This window comes from Rhinatrema bivittatum, chromosome 2, assembly GCF_901001135.1.
Source record: "Rhinatrema bivittatum chromosome 2, aRhiBiv1.1, whole genome shotgun sequence".
NCBI classification, from domain to species: Eukaryota; Metazoa; Chordata; class Amphibia; order Gymnophiona; family Rhinatrematidae; genus Rhinatrema; species Rhinatrema bivittatum.
In genome coordinates this window covers 23,663,085-23,683,722 of record NC_042616.1, presented here as the reverse complement: position 1 = coordinate 23,683,722, position 20,638 = coordinate 23,663,085, and the positions used below count along the sequence as shown (strand labels likewise).

Below are 20,638 nucleotides of genomic sequence, written 5' to 3'. Positions count from 1 at the left end.
AAAACGGCTAAAATCTCACAATGGGAATATGAGGCATCTGGACCCCTTTATCGTTCAATCAGAGGCTCCTACTTCTAGGGCTATGAGGACCGACAGTCTGGAGACAGTCCATGGTTTTTCACCACCTAAAAACAAGAAGAAGGAAACTACATCAACCCCCCCATCACATGCAGGGTGTGGCCTCACATGCCATGTCACAAATGACATGAATCCTCCAGACTTTCTTTGACTCTTTGGAGTTGGGTCGACAGCTGGAGCCACCCTCTAGTCCATCAGAAGAGGCCTCATTCCATTCCTTCTTCTCCCCTCCAAGACATGTCGGAAGAAGACTAGGCACTTGGTGAAATGAGGCCAGCTTCAGACCAGACCATGAACCGGCATACTCCTCTCCGCTCTCTCCAGGTTCGTCTATGGGCATACCCTAATATCCCCCAGAGGATCCACACAAATCAACTTCTCCTCCTGAGGACCTGTTGTATTCTACGTTTATTGAAAAGGTGGAAACCTTCTTAAAAATGGAAACCAAAGGGTTACCAGATCCTAGATTTGAAGTTCATGGGATCCTAAAAATGTTTTATATCCTTTCGGAGCTGACAGCACTCCCTTCCCACTCTGTCCTGGATGCAGTCATGGATAAGTCATAGGAGTCACCCTTTTCTGTGCCTGCCACATCCAGAAAGTCGGACTTGAAATTTAAAATGAGAAATTCTCTACATTATGGACCAGTCCTGTTACCCCATGTGTCCGTGGTAGTAGAATCTGCCATGAAGCAGGCCAAGAAAACCAGGCTCTATTCCAACATGCTCCCAGGCAAAGATAGCCAATACCACAACAATTTTGCCAAGAAGGTATTCCAAGGTGCTATGCTTAATGCAAAAATTCAGCATCAATTTTATATTTCACAGTATCTGTATGAATGCCTTCAGGGACTGAAATCAGAGGGGAATCAGGCCACGGGTGATCAATCACAAAATCAAGTAATAATGGACATGGAAGAAAGCTTGCGTCACTTACATTGCACCATCTATGAGGCCTTCAAGATGTCAACTTGCACTTCAGTGGTATCCATTGCGGTCAGAAGAATAGCCTGGCTAAGGGCGAGCACGATTTGTGATGTACACAAAAAGCTGGCAGATCTCCCATGCAAGGGTGACAACCTATTTGGAGACCAGCTTTGGGAGAACATTTTGCAACTCAAGGAGCAAAGTGCCACAGTTTCCTCGCTCATGTCATCTGAGGAGCAGGCATCCACTAGGTGGTGTTATCCAGCATAGAAAAACCTTTCTATCCAAGGCATACTTACAGGCTATTCTCATCCTACCAAACCCCGCCCTACCAGCAACAGCTGCAGCAAGCCCAACTACGGGGATGGGGCAGGACCCAGCGCACTCAGAAGCCGGCGCAAAATGTTGGCCAAAAAGCATAGCAGCTTTTTAAAATTTCGCTCAGCCCCAGCTACAAGGGGTGATTGGCGGCTGCCTCACTCCTTTTTCTCAAGCTTGGGGCCAGATAGCATCGGATTTTTGGGTTCTCAGCGTCATGCAGAATGGATACTGCCTGAATTTTCAAAAGGTTCTGGCATTACCCCACCTTGCTCCACCCTGTGGAGGAGAAAGGAGCGACATCCTTCTCCAACAGGAAGTCCAATTGTTTCTTCATCAACAGGCGATCCAGCTTGTGCCTTGATGTCAGCAACATCAGGGATTTTATTCCCATTACTTCCTCATTCCCAAAAAGAGCGAAGGACCTCTGAGCCCTCAAACAATTCATTCTATGGGAGAAATTCAAGATGACTTCTCTCAAATCCATTCTACCTTTTCTGCAACCCAATGACTGGATGTGCTCCTTGGACCTGAAGGATGCATATGTACACGTTCCAATGCACCCTTCTTCCTAGCGCTATCTTTGTTTCCAAGTGAACACTCAACACTATCAGTACAAGGTCCTACCATTTGACTTATCTTCAGCGCCCAGAGTATTCACAAAATGCTTAGCAGTAGCTGTGACCCACCTTCGCAAGAAGGAAATAAAGGCCTTTCCCTACCTGACGATTGGCTGCTCATGGCCCCCAATCAAGAACTACTCTGCACCTATCAGACTCAGACTATAACCTGTCTAGAAAATCTGGGCTTCGTCATAAATTACAAGAAGTCCAATCTCGACCCCTCTCAAGCCCTTCATAAATATGGGACTTTGCAAAGCCTTCCTCCCTGCAGACTGGATTCAGACTTTTTGGGATCTAGCCTCGACATTGAGGATATCATTCAACCCCCACAGCTCGGCAGATTCTCACAGTTTTTGGGCATATGGCTGCGGCGATGTATGTAGTTCCCGCATACTCACCTCCACATGCACTGAATTCAATGGGGACTTAAGTCTCGGTGGTCTCAGTACAACAATCCCATGTCATAGAAAGTGGCCATGACTCAGCCAATGATCTTGGATTTGGACTAGTGGCTAGCACTTGGGACCATACAGTCGGGAGTGCCTTTCCAGAACCCGACACATCAGGTTGTCCTGACTACAGATGCATCCACAAAGAGATGGAGTGTGCATATCTTGCACTACAAGACGAAAGGTATTTGGTCCCCCAATGAGAAAACTTTCCAATTAAACCTGCTGGAGCTGTGATACTACAAGGAACGCCAACCATACTATCTCACATCTACTAGAGGGGAAGACGGTCATGGTCTATACAGACAATCAAGTGGCCATGTTTTATATGAACAAAGAAGGCATGTCTGGTTCCAGGATACTTTTGCAGGAAATCGGTCCTAATCCTGGAGTGGGCACTGGCACACTCCATTTGGTTACAGGCAACCTACCTATTGGGAATCGAGAACACAGAAGCCTACAGGCTCAGCAGAATCTTTCATTCCCACGAGTGGGAACTCCACCAGGATGTAGCACAGTCCCTCTTTAGGAGATGGGAGACACCCCACATGGATCTTTTCGCAACTAAAAACAACACAAAGCTGCCAAAATTTTGCTCTCTGTACCTGAACGATCAGAGAGTAGCTCAGGATGCTTTTCTACTTCCATGGAAGGGAATCCTGTTCTATGTGTTCCCCACCCATGATTCCGCTGATAAGTCAGGTAATTCAAAAGTGCATCAAAGACAACTCAGATCTCATCCTTGTAACACCGGCATGGTCCAGGCAACTGTGGTATGCCTACCTCATACATCTCTCTGTACAGCCACCAGTCCCCCTACAAAACAGAGTGGGCCTCATAACACAAGAGGATGGGACACTACTTCATCCCATGCAGGACTCGCTTCATTTGACGGCATGGAGATTGAAAGGGAAGTGCTGAGTCATCTTCCTATTCCGGCAGAGATTCAAGATTTCCTCATCTCCTCCAGGAAGCTGTCCACAAGAAAGAAACATAGAAATGACGGCAGAAGAAGACCAAACGGCACATCTAGTCTGCCCAGCAAGTTTCTCACTTTTTTTTTCTCATACTTATCTGTTACTCTTGGCTCTTAGTAACCTTTTGGTTCTATTTCCCTTCCTCCCCTACCATTAATGTAGAAAGCAGTGTTGGAACTGCTCTAAGAGAAATATCTAGCTTAATTAATTAGGGGTAGTAACCGCTGCAATAAGCAAGCTACACCCATGCTTATTTGTTTACCCAGACTATGTAATTCAGTCCTTGTTGGTTGTTGTCTGTATATAGATCCACTTTTCTTCATTCCCCCTGCCGTTGAAGCAGCGAGCTATGCTGGATATGCATTGAAAGTGAAGTATCAGACTTTCTCCCCTGCCTTGAAGCAGAGAGCTATGCTGGATATGCATTGAAAGTGAAATAACAGGTAGTAACCGCCATAACAAGCAAGCTACTCCCTGCTTTTTTGTGAATGCAAATCCTTTTTTCCACATTTCCTCTTGCCTTTGAAGCTTAGAGCAATGTTGGAGTCGCATTAACCGTGTGTGTGTTTATTGAATAAGGGTATTATGTCCAGGTAGTAGCAGTCATTCTCGCGAGCCACCCACTCTTCATTCACGCCCTCTAGACTTTATGGATCCACAGTGTTTATCCCACGCCCCTTTGAAGTCCTTCACATTTCCGGTCTTCACTACTTCCTCCGGAAGGGCGTTCCAGGCATCCACCACCCTCTCCGTGAAGAAATACTTCCTGACATTGGTTCTGAGTCTTCCTCCCTGGAGCTTCAAATCGTGACCCCTAGTTCTGCTGATTTTTTTTGCAATGGAAAAGGTTTGTCGTTGACTTTGGATCATTAAAACCTTTCAAGTATCTGAAAGTCTGTATCATATCACCCCTGCTCCACCTTTCCTCCAGGGTGTACATATTTAGATTCTTCAATCTCTCCTCATAAGGCATTGGATGAAGACCATACACCTTTTTGGTCGCCCTTCTCTGGGCCGCCTCCATCCTGTCTCTGTCCCTTCGGAGATACGGTCTCCAGAACTGAGCCCAGTACTCCAGGTGAGGCCTCACCAAGGGACCTGTACAAGGGGATAATCACTTCCCTTTTCTTACTCGATATTCCTCTCTATGGCACAGATATCTTCATTGGTGCATGTCTGTATTGCTCAATCCATTTGGATCCTCACCAAAGCAGTTATTAAAATATCTACATGTATTGTCTGGGCTGGTGGTTTCATCCATCAGAGTACTCCTCAGTACTATAGCGGCGTACCATCCTTCAGTCCAAGGAAATTCAATGTCCACACATCTCTTTCATGAGGGGTGCATTGAGATTCCACCCCCACCTCTCCCGATATCATGCCTGGTGATCCCGAGGGACATAAACCTGGTTTTAGAATCGCTCATGCTTCCGTCATTTGAACCAATGCAAACAGCTTCATTGAAGTTCATCAAGTGGAAAGTATTATTCCTAGTAGCAATAACCTCAGCAAGACGAGTCTGCAAGCTTCAAGCGCTAGTACACTACCCACCTTATATATAATTCTACCATGACAAAGGCACTTTACAGATTCATTCATCCTTCCTTCTGAAGGTGGTCTCATTCTTTCATCTGAATCAGACAATAACGTTGCTAACCTTCTTTCCCAAGCCACATGCCTCCAAACGGGAAGGTCTGCTACATACGCTAGATTGCAAGAGAGCCCTAGCATAGTATAAGCAAAGGACTCATTTGTCCAACCGACATTCGCAACTCTTCCTCTCCTTCAACCCAAATGCTCCAGGGTTATTGGTAGCCAAACGAACATTAGCCAGTTGGCTTACCCAATGTATTCATTTCTGCTTCTCTTCCCGCTCATAACGCTTAGACTCAAAGTTTACGGCACATCGCCCGAGAGCCGTGGCTACCTCAATTGCTCATCTGTGCAACGTGCCGGTTCAGGTCCTATGCAAAGCAGCTACTTGGTCCTCGCTGCATACCTTCACATCTGACTACTGTCTCTAACAGCAAGTGAGTTCAGATGCCTCTAAGGGACCAGAAATTCTGCATTATGTCCACCGATCACAGAGATCCTCTGCACATGGACTATCATCAGCACGTCCAAATAAGGACTGACACCTTTAGACACAACAAACAGTGTGCTTCGTCTTCTCTAGCTGGGGACTCCCCAGACAGCATGGCTAATTCAGCCTGCTTCTCTGTGGGGGGAAGCAAGTTTGCTTACCATAATCAGGGTTTTCCGAAGATAGCAGGATGAGTTAGCCATGCATCCCCTCTGTCCTCCCTGGACGGACTCTGTCTTTCTGTCTGCACTTCTTCTTTATTGCGGTTCGCTGCTTATCCATGCTTTTCAACCAACTGAGGCGACCCAGGCAGTTGTACGGGAAGGGGCCATGTAGGCGTGCAGGAACACAGCTCTGAGCATTCTACAAGAAGTTCCTGCCTCAGGGCCACCGGGAGTTGTTTCAGACAGACAGCATGGCTGATTCATCCAGCTATCTATGGAAAATACCGTTTACAGTAAGCAAACTTGCTTGTAGGAGTAGATGTTCCATTTATTTTGTGATTCCCTGCTTGTTTTTATATCTCTAAAATTTAATGGTCACTGATTATTATTTAAATTTGTTATTATAATGTTTAGTTTGGCAGATCTGCTATAAGCAGATCATAAATGTTATTAAATAAATAGTAGATAAGCCCAGAGGAACCAGACCTACAGGAATCCTAAAGGAGGGACCTGTGTGATCTCCAAAGTTCCTGTATTGCATCAGCTTTATTTCTGTATCCTACACAGTATGGTAAAGAGAACCCACTGATTTTCTTAACTTCTCTGAATATTTCTATAAAAGACATCACACAGGAGTTTTCAGAGGCGTCTCCTAAAGCTTTTGCTAAGTCACAGAATTTTCTACTATCAGAGATCCCATGCGTTCATTGTGTGATCCTTCAAAACATCTCATCCCAGGTCATTGATAGCTTTCCATGCCATTGTCACTGTCACATGATTAATTCCTTCTTTTTATATCCAGCAGACAATGAAGTCATACAGGAAGAGAAGAGGGAGGAGGCTCGAGAAGAACACCCTATAGTATTGGCACTTACACCAAAACAATCAGGAAATTTCTGTGAGAATCTTGCCCAGAGGACTGAGGGAGGAGATATTAGCGAAAGACAGCAGGAATCACAGAAGAAGCAGCAAGACTTTGCAGGAGAGTCACCAGATGGAGTCACTGCTTGTGAGAGAAGTGACAGGGAGTTCACAGACATCCCTGAGCACCAGGGACACCTGAGAAGAGAGAATCCCTTCCAAAGTAATAACAGTGATCAAATGAGTTTTGAATACCGCATGAGAAATCTGAGAGCAGAGAGACCTTTCCAGAGTAATAACAGTGATCAATTAACTTCTGACCTCCACCAGATAGACCTGAGAGTAGAGAGACCTTTCCAGATTAATAAAAATGATCAAATAACTTCTGACCTCCAGCAGAAAGAGGAGGAATGGAAGAAATCCTTTCACTGTGACACTTGTGGGAAAAACTTCAATAGAAAATGTCATTTTGTATTGCACCAGAGGAGTCACCCAGGAGAGAGACCTTTTCCATGCAAACAGAAGTTAACCCTGAAATTACACCAGAGAATCCACACTGAAGGGAGCACTTTCACTTGTATTGAATGCAAGAAAACCTTTTCTTGCAGGGAATCCTTAGTAATACACCAAAGAACGCACACAGGTAAGAGACCCTCTCATTGCCCTCAAGATGGGGAATCTTACAGTTCTGAGTTCTCTTTATTACATCACCAGAAAATGGAGCCCGAAGAGAGAACATTTTCATGTTCTGAAAGTGGAGGAAACATCATTCAAACGCAAGACCTAATAATAAACCAAGAAATACAGAGAGAAGAATTATTCATTAGTACTGATGGTGACAGAAACTTCAATCAGAAAGGAAACTTCACAAGACAACGAAAATTCCAAGCAGGAGAGAGAGCATTTTCAAGTAATGAATTCAATAAAGGTTTATGTGAAGAGGAAGTTATTTCAGGAGACACAAAAAATCTTACTGGTGAGAGACGGTCGTCTTGTATTCAGTCTGAAAAAAGTTTCCGTGGGAAGGCAGTTGACTCAGAACAGAAGAAAATCCCCAAAGTAGAAAGTCAATTTATATGCATTGAGTGTGGTAAAAGCTTCAGTAAGAAGTGCAAACTCATAATCCACCAGAGAATCCACACTGGAGAAAAACCATTTAAATGTATTGAATGTGATAAAAGCTTCAGTCAGAAGATGACTCTTACATTGCATCAGAGAATCCACACTGGAGAAAAACCATTTAAATGTATTGTATGTGGTAAAAGCTACAGTCGGAAGACATCTGTCATATTGCATCACAGAATCCACACCGGAGAAAAACCATTTAAATGTGTTGAATGTGGTAAAAGTTTCAGTTGGAAGGCATCTTTTATATCGCACCAGAGTATCCACACTGGAGAAAAACCATTTAAATGTATTGAATGTGGAAAAAGCTACAGTCGGAAGAGACATCTCCTGTGGCATCAGAGAATCCACACTGGAGTGAAACCAATTTCATGTATGGTCTGTGGTAAAAGCTTCAGTAGCAAGGAAGACCTTGCAAGCCACCAGGAATGTTGCACAGGAGTCACATTCAGTTCACATGCTTTCATGTAGTTTTGGAATAGAAGATTGGCCTAATAAAGATATTAAAAAGCTGGATGCAAGAACAATAAAACTTCTCCATTTCTATCAAGTAAGCTATAAGAATCAGGGAGGTTGATATTCAGATGTCAGAAAGCTGGATAAGTAGGACTTATCCATCTATCTTACCGCTGCTGAATATCCAGTTATGTTCAATGGCTGAGTAAGTTGCGGGAAGGCAGCAGGTGGATCGGAGCAGTGCTACTTAGCTGGATAAGTTATCCAGCTAAGTAGCAATCGTAGCAAAACAGGGGTTTTGCATGATTTGTAGGGTTTTTTTTGCCCTTTCTATTTACAGTTTAAATCTTTTATCTTACTTTTTCTTAATAAACTTATTAATTTGTTAGCCCTGCCTGTCTTAGACTAACGATCCTGGTAATATATATATTTGGTCTGTGGGTGTATTTCTAGGAACTGTGCAGTCCTTGGTTGTGAGAGGCCTCAGTGTGCCTAGAAGCCACAAGGGGATAGCTTGCAGGTAGGGAACTTGCCCAGAGGCTAGCAGGAATCCAGTTGGTAGGTGGGAGGTTGCCAGCGTAGATGCAGTGTAGTCTGCAGGCGCAGGTTGGCCTGGGCAGGGCTTGACGGGATCCTCCAAGTGATCACAGGGTTACCCTGAGTGAATGTTAGGGGTGGCAAATGGCGTTATGTGACAGACCTCTGTTCTTTTCTGGTGGCAGCAGTGGCATTATCAGGCTCAGTGCGTGGGGTGAGTATCATCTTCCACTGAGTGGTTCAGACACAGAGCATAGTGAGCGAGTGCAGCAGTAATAGGGTCCCTTTCCCCATTCAGTCTTGTTGGCAGGGTTAGGAGATTAGCTGTGTGCACATGGAAGATGACTGCAGGCTGAAGGCGGATTGCAAAGACCATCAGACGCTGGACTTGCCTAACCTAACACAAGAGCATCTGGATGTCCACAGCGAGGAGGAGTTGTTGGATTTACCCCTTCTGGTGAGGCGGCAACAGCCCATCCTAAGTTCCACTCCTGGGGGAGACCAGACTTTCTACTGGCACAGGCTTGAGAACTGGTAGGGCTTGATGCCACCCAAGCTGATCTACATGCAGCTGCGTCAGCAACAGCAGGAGGACCAACAGTGACAGAGCGGGAAGACAGATGGCGGCAGGAAGAGCGGGAATTTCAGCTTCAGAAAATGGAGATGGAAAAGGCTCATATCCAAGACTCCATCTCTGTGGCTAACTGTCCCTGATTAGCAGAGAGAAGCCGTCCATATCCCCAACAGCCAGGAACTAAGGGAAGTCAAGGCCCTAAATCTAATGTTCCTGCAAACTCGGAAACAATCAGCAAAGCTCCCAGTTTTCCTCAGAAACCAAAAGACTTTTTAATCATAGAAACATAGAAATGACGGCAGAAGAAGACCAAACGGCCCATCCAGTCTGCCCAGCAAGCTTCACACATTTTTTCTCATACTTATCTGTTTCTCTTAGCTCTTTGGTTCTATTTCCCTTCCACCCCCACCATTAATGTAGAGAGCAGTGATGGAGCTGCATCCAAGTGAAATATCAAGCTTGATTAGTTAGGGGTAGTAGGGGAAGTAACCGCCGCAATAAGCAAGCTACACCCATGCTTTTTTGTTTTACCCAGACTATGTTATTCAGCCCTTATTGGTTGTTTTTCTTCTCCCCTGCCGTTGAAGCAGAGAGCTATGCTGGATATGCGTGAAGTATCAGTTTTTCTTCTCCCCTGCCGTTGAACATCCTTGTTATCAGTGTGGGTGCACAGGCCATTTCAAGCAGATTGCCCAGGCATCCCCAAACCTGCACTGAGAAACACTCCAGTTCCTGCACCGAAGCTGGCAGCAGGGATGAGGCCTACTCAGTAGCAAGAACACAAGGAGTTACTAGTCAATCATCAAACAAGATGGCAGATGAGCTTCCACAACACTACAGCACCCCAGTAACTGTGAATCAGACCCAGCTGACTGGGCTTGTGGACACTGACTCTAGCATGACTTTACTGTGACCAGAGCTGGTGCCAGAAGGTGCTTTTCTTTCGGGGCTCACTGCCGATGTAGGGCTGGCCAAAGGACCCCAAGAGACTGTACCCGTTGCTCGAGTATACCTGGATTGGGATACCAAGCCTGGATACAGAGAAATAGGAGGAATGAAAAACTTGCCGGTACCAATGCTTGTGGACATGGGTCCAATGAACATTACCCTTAACAGCGGAGCCAACGTTTCTGCTATGGTAACCAGAAGTCAGACTCTGGCGGCCCAACAAGTAGAACCAGCAGAGATCACCCCTGCACTTCCAGACCCTGAGCCAGTCCAAGTGGAACCAGGTGATCGTGCAACAGGGATTGGCTCTCCAGTGATTCCAGCAGAACCAATTCCCAAGGTGCCCAGGGCCGTGAGTATGGGAGAGTCTGACTCGTCTGACACTTATTGACCAGACTGTTGACCCTGATCTGACAGAGTCACCAGCAGAGACCCTTCCAGCTATGGCCAGAGACTTGCTTTCTAGGAAGCACGACATTGTGACCCTGACCTGGAAGCCCGGCGGCAGTGGGCTGGCCAACCATCAAATGAAACCCAGAAAGACCTTATCCTATGGAAAGTGGGCTTGCTGTACAGGGAGACTGATCCTGTTGATGCTAGCAAGCCTTGGACAGCTGGCACACAGCTTATAGTGCCCAAAGCGTACAGGGAACAACTCCTGCAGCTTGCACATTATACTCCACTAGCAGGACACCAGGGAGTAACGCATACACATACCCGACTGACATTGAATTTTTACTGGCCGGGAGTATCTGGAGCCATAGCTGACTAATGTCGATTGTGTGATGCATGCCAGAGAGACGGTAAGCCACAAGATCATCCCCGTGCATTCCTGCCAATTATCAGTGGTCTGCAAGGACAAGCAGGATGGTAGTCCTCGCACATGGCTGGGCTTGATGGACCCTTGGTCTGACCCCACATGGCAGGTTCTTATGAGCCCGGCACAGAAAGCTTTTGTCAGAGCTTCTAGAAACGTTGCCTGACACACCGAGCACGCCCAGCCTGCCGCTAACCAGGCATCCACGCAGGGTCCCTCTTCTGTCTCTTCCTTTCCGCAAAGCTTTGCCTCGTGGTCATGGACCTCACACTTGTTTCTTTGCTTTTTACAGTTTTTTCATCGCCAGCGTCGTCTGTTCCCTCTGCGTATCTCAGGGCTGTTCCCTACAGTCTCCAGTTTTCTTGGGAATCAGGAAATACCTGGAGTAGAACTCATCGCCCCGGAGGCTTGGCAGAATTGGTTCGACTACCCGAGCCATTAAGAGGGCGCAGAGCTCTACTCAAAGTATCTGTAGGTTCCCTACTTCTTTCCACCGTGGACATGGAAGAGAACGGGATGGAACTCATTGGAAATGCAACCTGTACCCCTGGCGCACGAGGGACAGGACCCAGAGGTCCAATGTAATCTAAGTCCATCGGTCTGCGAATAACTGTAGATGGCCCTTCCCACTGGGGAGTTGACACCATGGGGGCAGGGGAGGCTGGCTTACACTCCCTGACTGCCAGTCAAAGTCCCGCAACGGGGTTCTGCGGCAGGCCTGGGTTCGGAGGGAACATGCAAATTTTCTCTCTCGCATATTCATGTGGATATCCTGAAAACCTGACTGACTGGGGTCCCCCCAGGACAGGTTGGAAACCACTGCTCTAGATCCTAGGCCTCAGCCTCTGGCAAGATAAAGGACATGGCAACCTTGTACACCCCGTCCGACCTTAGACCTGCCCCAGAACCGTGTTGCGGGATTTTGACTGGCGGCCAGGGAGTGTAAGCCAGCCTCCCCTGTCCCATGGTGTCGACTCCCCAGTGGGGATCATCTGCAGTTATTCGCAATTAACCCCTACACAGAAACAGCTGATGTATTTCCAAAAAACCAGAACTTACTCACTTTGCTATTCACAATGAAGATACTGGTAGCCATAAACCATTGAAGAAGAGTGCTTATCGAGTATCTGCTGAGGTTGAGAAGCACATGAGTCAGGAGTCTGATGAGATGCTAGCTCTAGGGGTTATAAAGAAATCTCAGAGACCCTGGGTTTCTCCTGTAGTTCTTGTTCCTAAGGAAGATGTTACAACTCTATCACGAGGAATAGTCCCCAAGACGGCAAAACAAGCTATTGTGAAACCAAGTTCGAAAAATAAAACTGGAAAATTAGATGACTGGGACAACTACAGACCAATCTCAAACTTACCTTTCATCTCAAAAGCATTAGAAAAAGCAGTTTTATCTCAATTAGAAAATCACCTGGATGAGCACAAAATTCTATTCCCAAACCAATTTGGATTTAGAAAAAAATGTTCACTAAAACTCTACTCATATCCCTAACAAACAAATGCTAAAAGGATTTGATTATAATGATTCTTATTTACTGGTTCTACTAGATGTAAAAGCAGCATTTGACACTGTGGGCCATCTACTCTGCCAACAACTAAAAAAATTGGAATTGACGGAAAAGTTCACAAATGGTTCTCCTCCTTCCTTAAGAATAAATCTTTCCAAGTAAAATTAAGCAACCAATTATCAGACATATTTTCAATAGACACGAGTTCCAAAAGGCTCAGGACTCTCAGCAACCCTATTCAACATCTACCTCCTTCCAATGTGCTCTCTTAGAAAATCTGAACATGAAGTTTTTCATATACGCCAATGATATTCAATCTTACATTCCATTCGATAAAACCTTTGAAAGAACTACAGCAGCCTTAACAACATACATGAAATCAATCCAACAAGAACTTTTTCTTCTAAAACTTACACTTCACACGAATAAAACTGAAATAATACCGTTAAGAAGAGACAACATAATTCTCATACAACCCACCCTCAACCTTGGAATAGCCAACATTACACCCTCAGATGAAGGCTGTGACCTTGGAATACAGATTGATGAAAACATCAACATGAAAAAACATATAAGTAAAATAATTAAATCTGGGGATTCCAAACTCAGAATCTTACATCATCTAAAACCTTTACTTACCTTCCAAAACTTCCGCACAGTCCTACAAACTTTAATATTTTCAAACCTGGACTATTGCAACTCACTTCTGTTGGGCCTTCCCGCAAGCACAATTAAACCACTACAACTTCTCCAAAATGCCTCAGCAAGACTCCTTACAGGAACTAGAAAATGTAATCATATTATCCCTTCTCTAATCGGCCTTCACTGGCTTCCAATAATGTTCAGAATCCATTACAAAGTTTTATCCCTCATTTTTAATATCATAAACAACTATGATCCACCTTCCCCAGGAATAATAAAAAGCAACAGCCCGCAAAGAGATCTCAGATCTCAAAACAAAAATCTTCTTACAGTTCCTTCAAATCGGAACACTCATCTAACCCAAATAAGAGAAAGATAGCAGGACCCAAATTATGGAACGATCTACCCGGATCAATAAGACTGCTAACGGCAAAAAAAGAAATTCAAACACGAACTTAAAACCTGAGTCTTCAGAAAAGAAATATCAAACAAACCACTTAATGAACATTATTTTTCCAGAAATATTACTTCTTCTCAGCACAGCAAATAATATTTGACTAAAATCTATTCAAACTGAAACAGTAATAATCAGTATTAGATTGTTAACTTTGAATGTTTTGATTATTCAACAGTATTAAAACAGATACAAGTACTTTAACCTGTTAATACAATATTATACAATGTAATCGAATGCAATTTATGTGAACCATTGTGATCTTCTGTTGGAACGGAGGTACATAAAAAGTATAAATAAATAAAATAAATAAACCCGCTTCTGTATGGGAATCTTAATGAATGTACTGTATCTGAGGCATAACCAATGCCCCGGATGGATAAAGTGTTAGACCAGTTAGCTGGGGCCCAGGATCTAACCACTATGGACCTTAGCCGTGATTTTTGGCAGATTCCCCTAATGGCTGCTGCTGCTCAGGAATGATCTACACCATTTGGCATTTATGAATTCACTGGGGCAGGCGTTAATAGCTTTTCTGTACTTCTTTTAAAAGTTAAAAAAAAAAACAAACTCAGCTGGCCACATTGAAGACCGGCCGGCTGCGTTATGAAAATTGACACTGATAAACTCGACATCGGTTTTCATAACCGGCAGAACGCCGGTAACCGCAAGTGACCCTAGCGCCTCCTTGCTAACGCGACCCCCTTATTACAATATAGCATGGCGCCCCCCTCTGTCTGGGACAATCTGTGTAATGTCAGGTAATCCACAACAATTTGATGGACATTTTAGGGGGTTAAACATTATTGCAAGCTACTGTGTTTCCTCCATTACAATCACAAAATTATTTTAAGTGTTTTCTTTGTATAAATACCTTCTAATAAAAGCAGGTGTTTTGGGCTTGTTTTTTTTTTGGAAGATAGCGCTTGTTCCTTCATGAAAACCTGGCTACCCTTGTTCTGGAGCTCGCCAGTCTGGGCAGGGAGTGCAGAGGAGCAGACCTCTGCGTTGAGGCCTTGTTCAGCTCCTGTGCTCAGCCTTTTCCTGAACTCCCCAGGCACTGGTAACATAGTGAAAAGCATTTAGTTAGTTTCTACTCTAATCCTTATTTTATTTGTTTCTGTTTGCAACTTAAAACTTTTATCTGTTCACTGTTCATCCTTTTGCTTAATAAACCTATTAGTTTGTTAGCTCTGCCTGTCGTAGCCTATCAATCCTGGTGTTGTGTAGATTTGGTCTCTGATTGTATTTTTAGGAACTAAAGACTGGAGGATAGCAAGTGTAACCCCAATATTTAAAAAGGGCTCCAGGGGCGATCCGGGAAACTACAGACCGGTTAGCCTGACTTCAGTGCCAGGAAAAATAGTGGAAAGTGTTCTAAACATCAAAATCACAGAACATATAGAAAAACATGGTTTAATGGAACAAAGTCAGCATGGCTTTACCCAGGGCAACTCTTGTCTCACAAATCTGCTTCACTTTTTTGAAGGAGTTAATAAACATGTGGATAAAGGTGAACCGGTAGATGTAGTATACTTGGATTTTCAGAAGGTGTTTGACAAAGTTCCTCATGAGAGGCTTCTAGGAAAAGTAAAAAGTCATGGGATAGGTGGTGATGTCCTTTTGTAGATTGCAAACTGGCTAAAAGACAGGAAACAGAGTAGGATTAAATGGACAATTTTCTCAGTGGAAGGGAGTGGACAGTGGAGTGCCTCAGGGATCTGTATTGGGACCCTTACTTTTCAATATATTTATAAATGATCTGGAAAGAAATACAATGAGTGAGATAATCAAATTTGCAGATGACACAAAATTGTTCAGAGTAGTTAAATCACAAGCAGATTGTGATAAATTGCAGGAAGACCTTGTGAGACTGGAAAATTGGGCATCCAAATGACAGATGAAATTTAATGTGGCTAAGTGCAAGGTGATGCATATAGAGAAAAATAACCCATGCTATAATTACACAATGTTGGGTTCCATATTATTTGCTACAACCCAAGAAAGAGATTTAGGCATCATAGTGGATAACACATTGACATCGTCGGTTCAGTGTGCTGCGGCAGTCAAAAAAGCAAACAGAATGTTGGGAATTATTAGAAAGGGAATGGCGAATAAAACGGAAAATGTCATAATGCCTCTGTATCGCTCCATGGTGAAAATGCACCCTGAATACTGTGTACAATTCTGGTCGTCGCATCTCAAAAAAGATATAATTGCGATGGAGAAGGTACAGAGAAGGGCTACCAAAATGATAAGGGGAATGGAACAGCTCCCCTATGAGGAAAGACTAAAGAGGTTAGGACTTTTCAGCTTGGAGAAGAGACGGCTGAAGGGGAATATGATAGAGGTGTTTAAAATCATGAGAGGTCTAGAACGGGTAGATGTGAATCGGTTATTTACTCTTTCAGATAGTAGAAAGACTAGGGGGCACTCCATGAAGTTAGCAAGTAGCACATTTAAAACTAATCGGAGAAAGTTCTTTTTTACTCAACGCACAATTAAACTCTGGAATTTGTTGCCAGAGGATGTGGTTAGTGCAGTTAGTATAGCGGTGTTTAAAAAAAGGATTGGATAAGTTCTTGGAGGAGAAGTCCATTACCTGCTATTAAGTTCACTTAGAGAATAGCCACTGCCATTAGCAATGGTAACATGGGATAGACTTAGTTTTTGGGTACTTGCCAGGTTCTTATGGCCTGGATTGGCCACTGTTGGAAACAGGATGCTGGGCTTGATGGACCCTTGGTCTGACCCAGTATGGCATTTTCTTATGTTCTTAACTGTGTGAACCTTGTGTCCCTAGAAACCACCAGGGGACATCTAGCAGCTTAACAAGAAGCAGAGAACAGCATATGCTAATTTTATCAGTTTAATTATCTTCTGTTCCCAAGCCTATATTCCAAGGCTCTGGAAAAATAAGTGTAAATCAAATTACATAGAAATGACGGCAGAAAAGAACCAAATGGTCCATCCAGTCTGCCCAGCAAGCCCATTATAGCACCAGCCCCACCCTACAGGTCTCCCCCATAAAGGTATCAGCAGGGGGTGGCAATTGCTGTGCCGTACAAATTACTCCCATACTTAGTTTCCCAAACCGTTAGTCAGGGCCCTTGTTGGGTTCTGTCTGAGTCCAATTCCCCGTTATCTCTTGCCGTTGAAGCAGAGAGCAATGTTGCAGTTACATTACAAGTATCAGGCTTATTGGTTTAGGGGAGTAACCGCCGCAGCAGCAAGTTACCCCCATGCACTCTTTTCTCATTTCCATCCTCAGCCTTTAGGGAGCCCCAGTGTTTATCCCAGGCCCCTTTGAAATCTTTCACCATTTTTTGTCTTCACCACCTCCTCCGGGAGGGCTTTCCAGGCATCCCCCACCCTCTCCGGGAAGAAATATTTCCTGATGTTGGTTCTGAGTCCTCCTCCCTGGAGTTTCATTTCATGACCCTTAGTTCTACTGATTTTCTTTCCAACGGAGAAGGTTTGTTGAATGTGCATCATTAAAACCTTTCAGGTATGTGAAAGTCGTTATCCTATCTCCCCTGCACCTCCTCTCCTCCAGGGGATACAGATTTAGGGCCTTCAACCTCTCCTCAAAAGTCATTTGATGGAGACCCCCACACCCTTTTGGTCGCCCTTCTCTGCACCGCCTCCATCCTGTCTCTGTCCCTCTTGAGATTTGGGCTCCAGAACTGAACCCAGTGCTCCAGGTGAGGCCTCCCCAAGGCCCTGTACAAGGGCATCACCACCTCCATTTTCTTCCTGGTTTTTCCTCTCTCTATGCAGCCCAGCATTCTTCTGGCTTTAGCGACACTACTGAGTCACGAAGTCCCGGCAGGTGAGCAGCAGAGGACTCATCTTTCCTCATCAGTCTGGGCAGGAGTTGGCTGACTTCTCTTTTATTGACTATGACAGGAAGCTGCTCTTGCTTCCTTCTCCTCTTCCTGGCCAGTGGGAGGTTGTTCCCTCCACCTGCACCCAGATCAGAGCACGATATCACCACCTCCTGTTCATATGGGCCCGGCCGGACACCAACTTTATCTTCCTCGGCCTGGCCTGGCAATGAGGCTGCTGATGCTCTCTTCACCCCATAGGGTCCGGATATGAAAGAAGGAGCATAAGGGAGAAAGGTGCCTGCTCTGTAGATCTGCTGCTGCTGCTGCCTCCTCATCTTCCTCTCCTAAGTGCTTCTTGCCCTCATCTGCTGCTGATAACGAGGGAGGGAGACTCTGGATTGGACTGAAGGCTTTTCTGCTGGCTGGGAGCCAGGAGGAGGGGAAATTGTACTGCGCAGGAAGGCCTTGGGAGATAGGGAGTCAGGGGTGGGGGAAAGGAGGTTGGGCTTGCTGGGTATGGAGAGATGGAGGAGGGAAGGATTGGGGGCTGCTGGGCAGGGAAGAGAGATGGAAGTGGAGAGAGTTCTGCTCTGCACTCATTGTTAGGACGCGGGGGACTCCTGTGGATGCAGAGCCTGTGCCTGTATTTAGTCCCATGATGGTCATGTGCTCCGTGTGTCACGCATGTGAGCGTCATCTCTCAGGTGGGTCCTGATAGACTAAAGGTTGAGAACCGCAGGTCCACACTCCCTGCCCTTCAGTGCAGCAGCTGAGCAAACATCCAGATTTCAGGCAGGAATAATATCCTCTACTTAGCTTTTGAAGCTTGGAGCTATTGTGGACAGAAACGAGCCAGGAAGCAGACTGGCAACTGACCCTGCAACTCCCTCGACTTTCTGTCTGCTATTGCCTTTGAACAGTCTCTGGACAATAAAATGAACTTTTACTTCACATTGGCTCCTGGCCTGTATTTTGAGAAATACAGAGATGCTGAACGTCTGACAAAGCTGCAATACTTGCCTTTCTCATCTCCTGTGCCAAGCACACTGTTTGTCTAAGCCTCTGTTAAAAACTGAAATCTTCTTTCAGTAACTGGAGAAGAGACGAGACAATGCAGCCCTGCTGTCTGTGGGTGAGAGCGACCGACCTGAGGCTTCAGCCAAGCTCAGAAGTACCTGGCACCCTAACCAGATCCAAGTCAGCTGCCAGGTGGCAGAAGTTTGGCCTCCCCGGGTGGAGGGGGGGGGAGAGGTGTGGAAGCCAAGCTGGGGGGTCAAGAAAGAAGAACCAATCAGAATGTGACACCTGTCCCTGTGTTCATATGCATGAAACTACTGAATTTGCATACGCTGCCCTTAAAAGCAGCTGGGAACAGGGGCTCAGAGCTGGGCTAAGAAGATCCCATTCACACTAGCCAGAAGCCATCTGAGCAATCGCTCCTCACCCCACCCTGCAACCAAGCACCTACAGGAAGTCCAGGGCCTGCAGCATTGCTTGGAAGAGGGGCTCCAGCCCGGCTACTTCAGGCAGAGTTGAACTTGCCAGGTTCTTTTCAAGGGACCAGGGGAGTCCTCTGCCCTTCATCCAGGCGCAGAGACCCACAGCCTGCTTCCCAGTCACAGAGACAGCATTCGGGCCTTCTCGCTTCTCACGCAGCACTCGGACAGAGACAGCGTCTGAGACCTCCAGCTTCACTCGCAGATCAGAGACCGAGAATCTTCAAAGTACTTAAGATTCATTATAAGTGTCTAAGATTGCTAAGAACTGTTTATAAATGATAATTACTTTCCAGCTAAGAGGATGTGTTATGCTTCTGCTAATTTATTCAGACCTGTCCAGCTAATAACCAGGAGTGCATTCTTTGCTAAAGTCCCTAAGATTGCTAAGTTGTTAGTATTTGTTCTGGCACCGTAATGCCTTACAATAAATCTCTATTCTAAGACAAATGAGGGTGAGTTCCTGGGCTGATTGGATCACAGATATAAGGTAAAATAAGTGTTAGGTTCTGTGCACTGCTAGTTCCCTCAGGGAGGGAGGACGAGGGCAGAGTCCAGACTGCAGCCTATGCTTATAAATGTCCTGCACCCTCCTGGAGAGCACTGGATCTGTGTGGGATGTGATGCATCATTTCTGTGCGTCCTTTAAAAGGTGTCTCAGGAATAAGGGCATTTATAATATCCAACCTCTGGGCTTAAATAAACTGCATAGATTGAAGCTTTCTTTGGGGGATTAGTACCCGGCATCTCTTTTAATGCACACTCAGAAGTCCCAGAGTCTCAATGCGTGGATGAGACGCTGGGGCAGGGACAAGGGATTAAGTTTTGTAAAGAACCGAGGAACCTTTTGGGGAAGGAGCAGACTTTTCCAAAAGAATGGGCTCCACCTTCACCAAGGTGGAACCAGGCTTCTGGCGCTTTAAAAAGGAGATGGAGCAGCTTCTAAACTAGAACAGAGGGGAAAGCTGACAGGCGCTCAGCAGCGCATGGTTCGGAGGGAGGTATCTTCAAAGGATACTAATGATGCATTAGAATTAGGGCATCCAGACAGTGAGGCTCCAATAATAAGAAAAGTAGTCCACGTGCCTGTAACTAAAAACTCACCTGAGCTAAAAGATTCCAAATTATCCCTAACATCTGAAAAGCAGGTTATTAATACAAACAAAAAACACACTTTGAAATGTTTGTATGCCAATGCCAGAAGTCTAAGAAGTAAGATGGGAGAGTTAGAGTGCATAGCAGTAAATGATGAGATTGACATAATTGGCATCTCAGAGACTTGGTGGAAGGAGGATAATCAATGGGACAGTGCTATATCAGGGTACAAAATATATCGCAATGATAGGGAGGATCAACTTAGTGTGGGTGTAGCACTTTATGTCCTTGCGGTTCCCAGTTGCTCAGTGCCCCAGAGTGCGATACTACTTGCCAGTAGTTGCTCCGTTCCAGCCTGGTTCCTGCTACAGACTTGCTTCAGTTCCTGCCTGCCTGGTTCCAGTATCCGCATCTTGCTACTGTTCCTGCCTGGTTCCAGTACCTGTGTCTTGCTACTGTTCCTGCCTGGTTCCAGTACCCGTGCCTTGCTACAGTTCCTGCCTGGTTCCAGTACCCGTGCCTTGCTACAGTTCCTGCCTGGTTCCAGTACCCGTGCCTTGCTACAGTTCCTGCCTGGTTCCAGTACCTGTGCCTTGCTACAGTTCCTGCCTGGTTCCAGTTCTCTAGCCTGCTTGTTCCTGATCCAGCTTCAGTTCTCGCCTAAGTCC

At 45.4% G+C, this 20,638-nt stretch overlaps 2 protein-coding genes across 3 annotated transcripts in view; both read left to right on the top strand.

The window, feature by feature from the left end:
• Positions 1-9,570, top strand: part of LOC115083683 (oocyte zinc finger protein XlCOF6-like) — a 29,028-nt gene extending 19,458 nt beyond the window's left edge. Inside the window, exon 4 of one of the 2 annotated variants that reach the window (XM_029587644.1) lies at positions 6,424-9,570. In XM_029587644.1, coding sequence (XP_029443504.1) covers positions 6,424-8,075 — 1,652 coding nt within the window. In that variant the 3' untranslated portion in view covers positions 8,076-9,570. Of the gene's footprint in view, positions 1-6,420 lie in introns of both variants that reach the window. The other variant, XM_029587643.1, reaches the window with a different exon arrangement.
• Positions 1-20,638, top strand: part of LOC115083147 — a 127,126-nt gene that overhangs the window by 59,898 nt on the left and 46,590 nt on the right. The window contains 2 exon segments of the mRNA XM_029586955.1: positions 6,421-7,588; positions 7,661-7,982. Coding sequence (XP_029442815.1) covers positions 6,421-7,588; positions 7,661-7,982 — 1,490 coding nt within the window.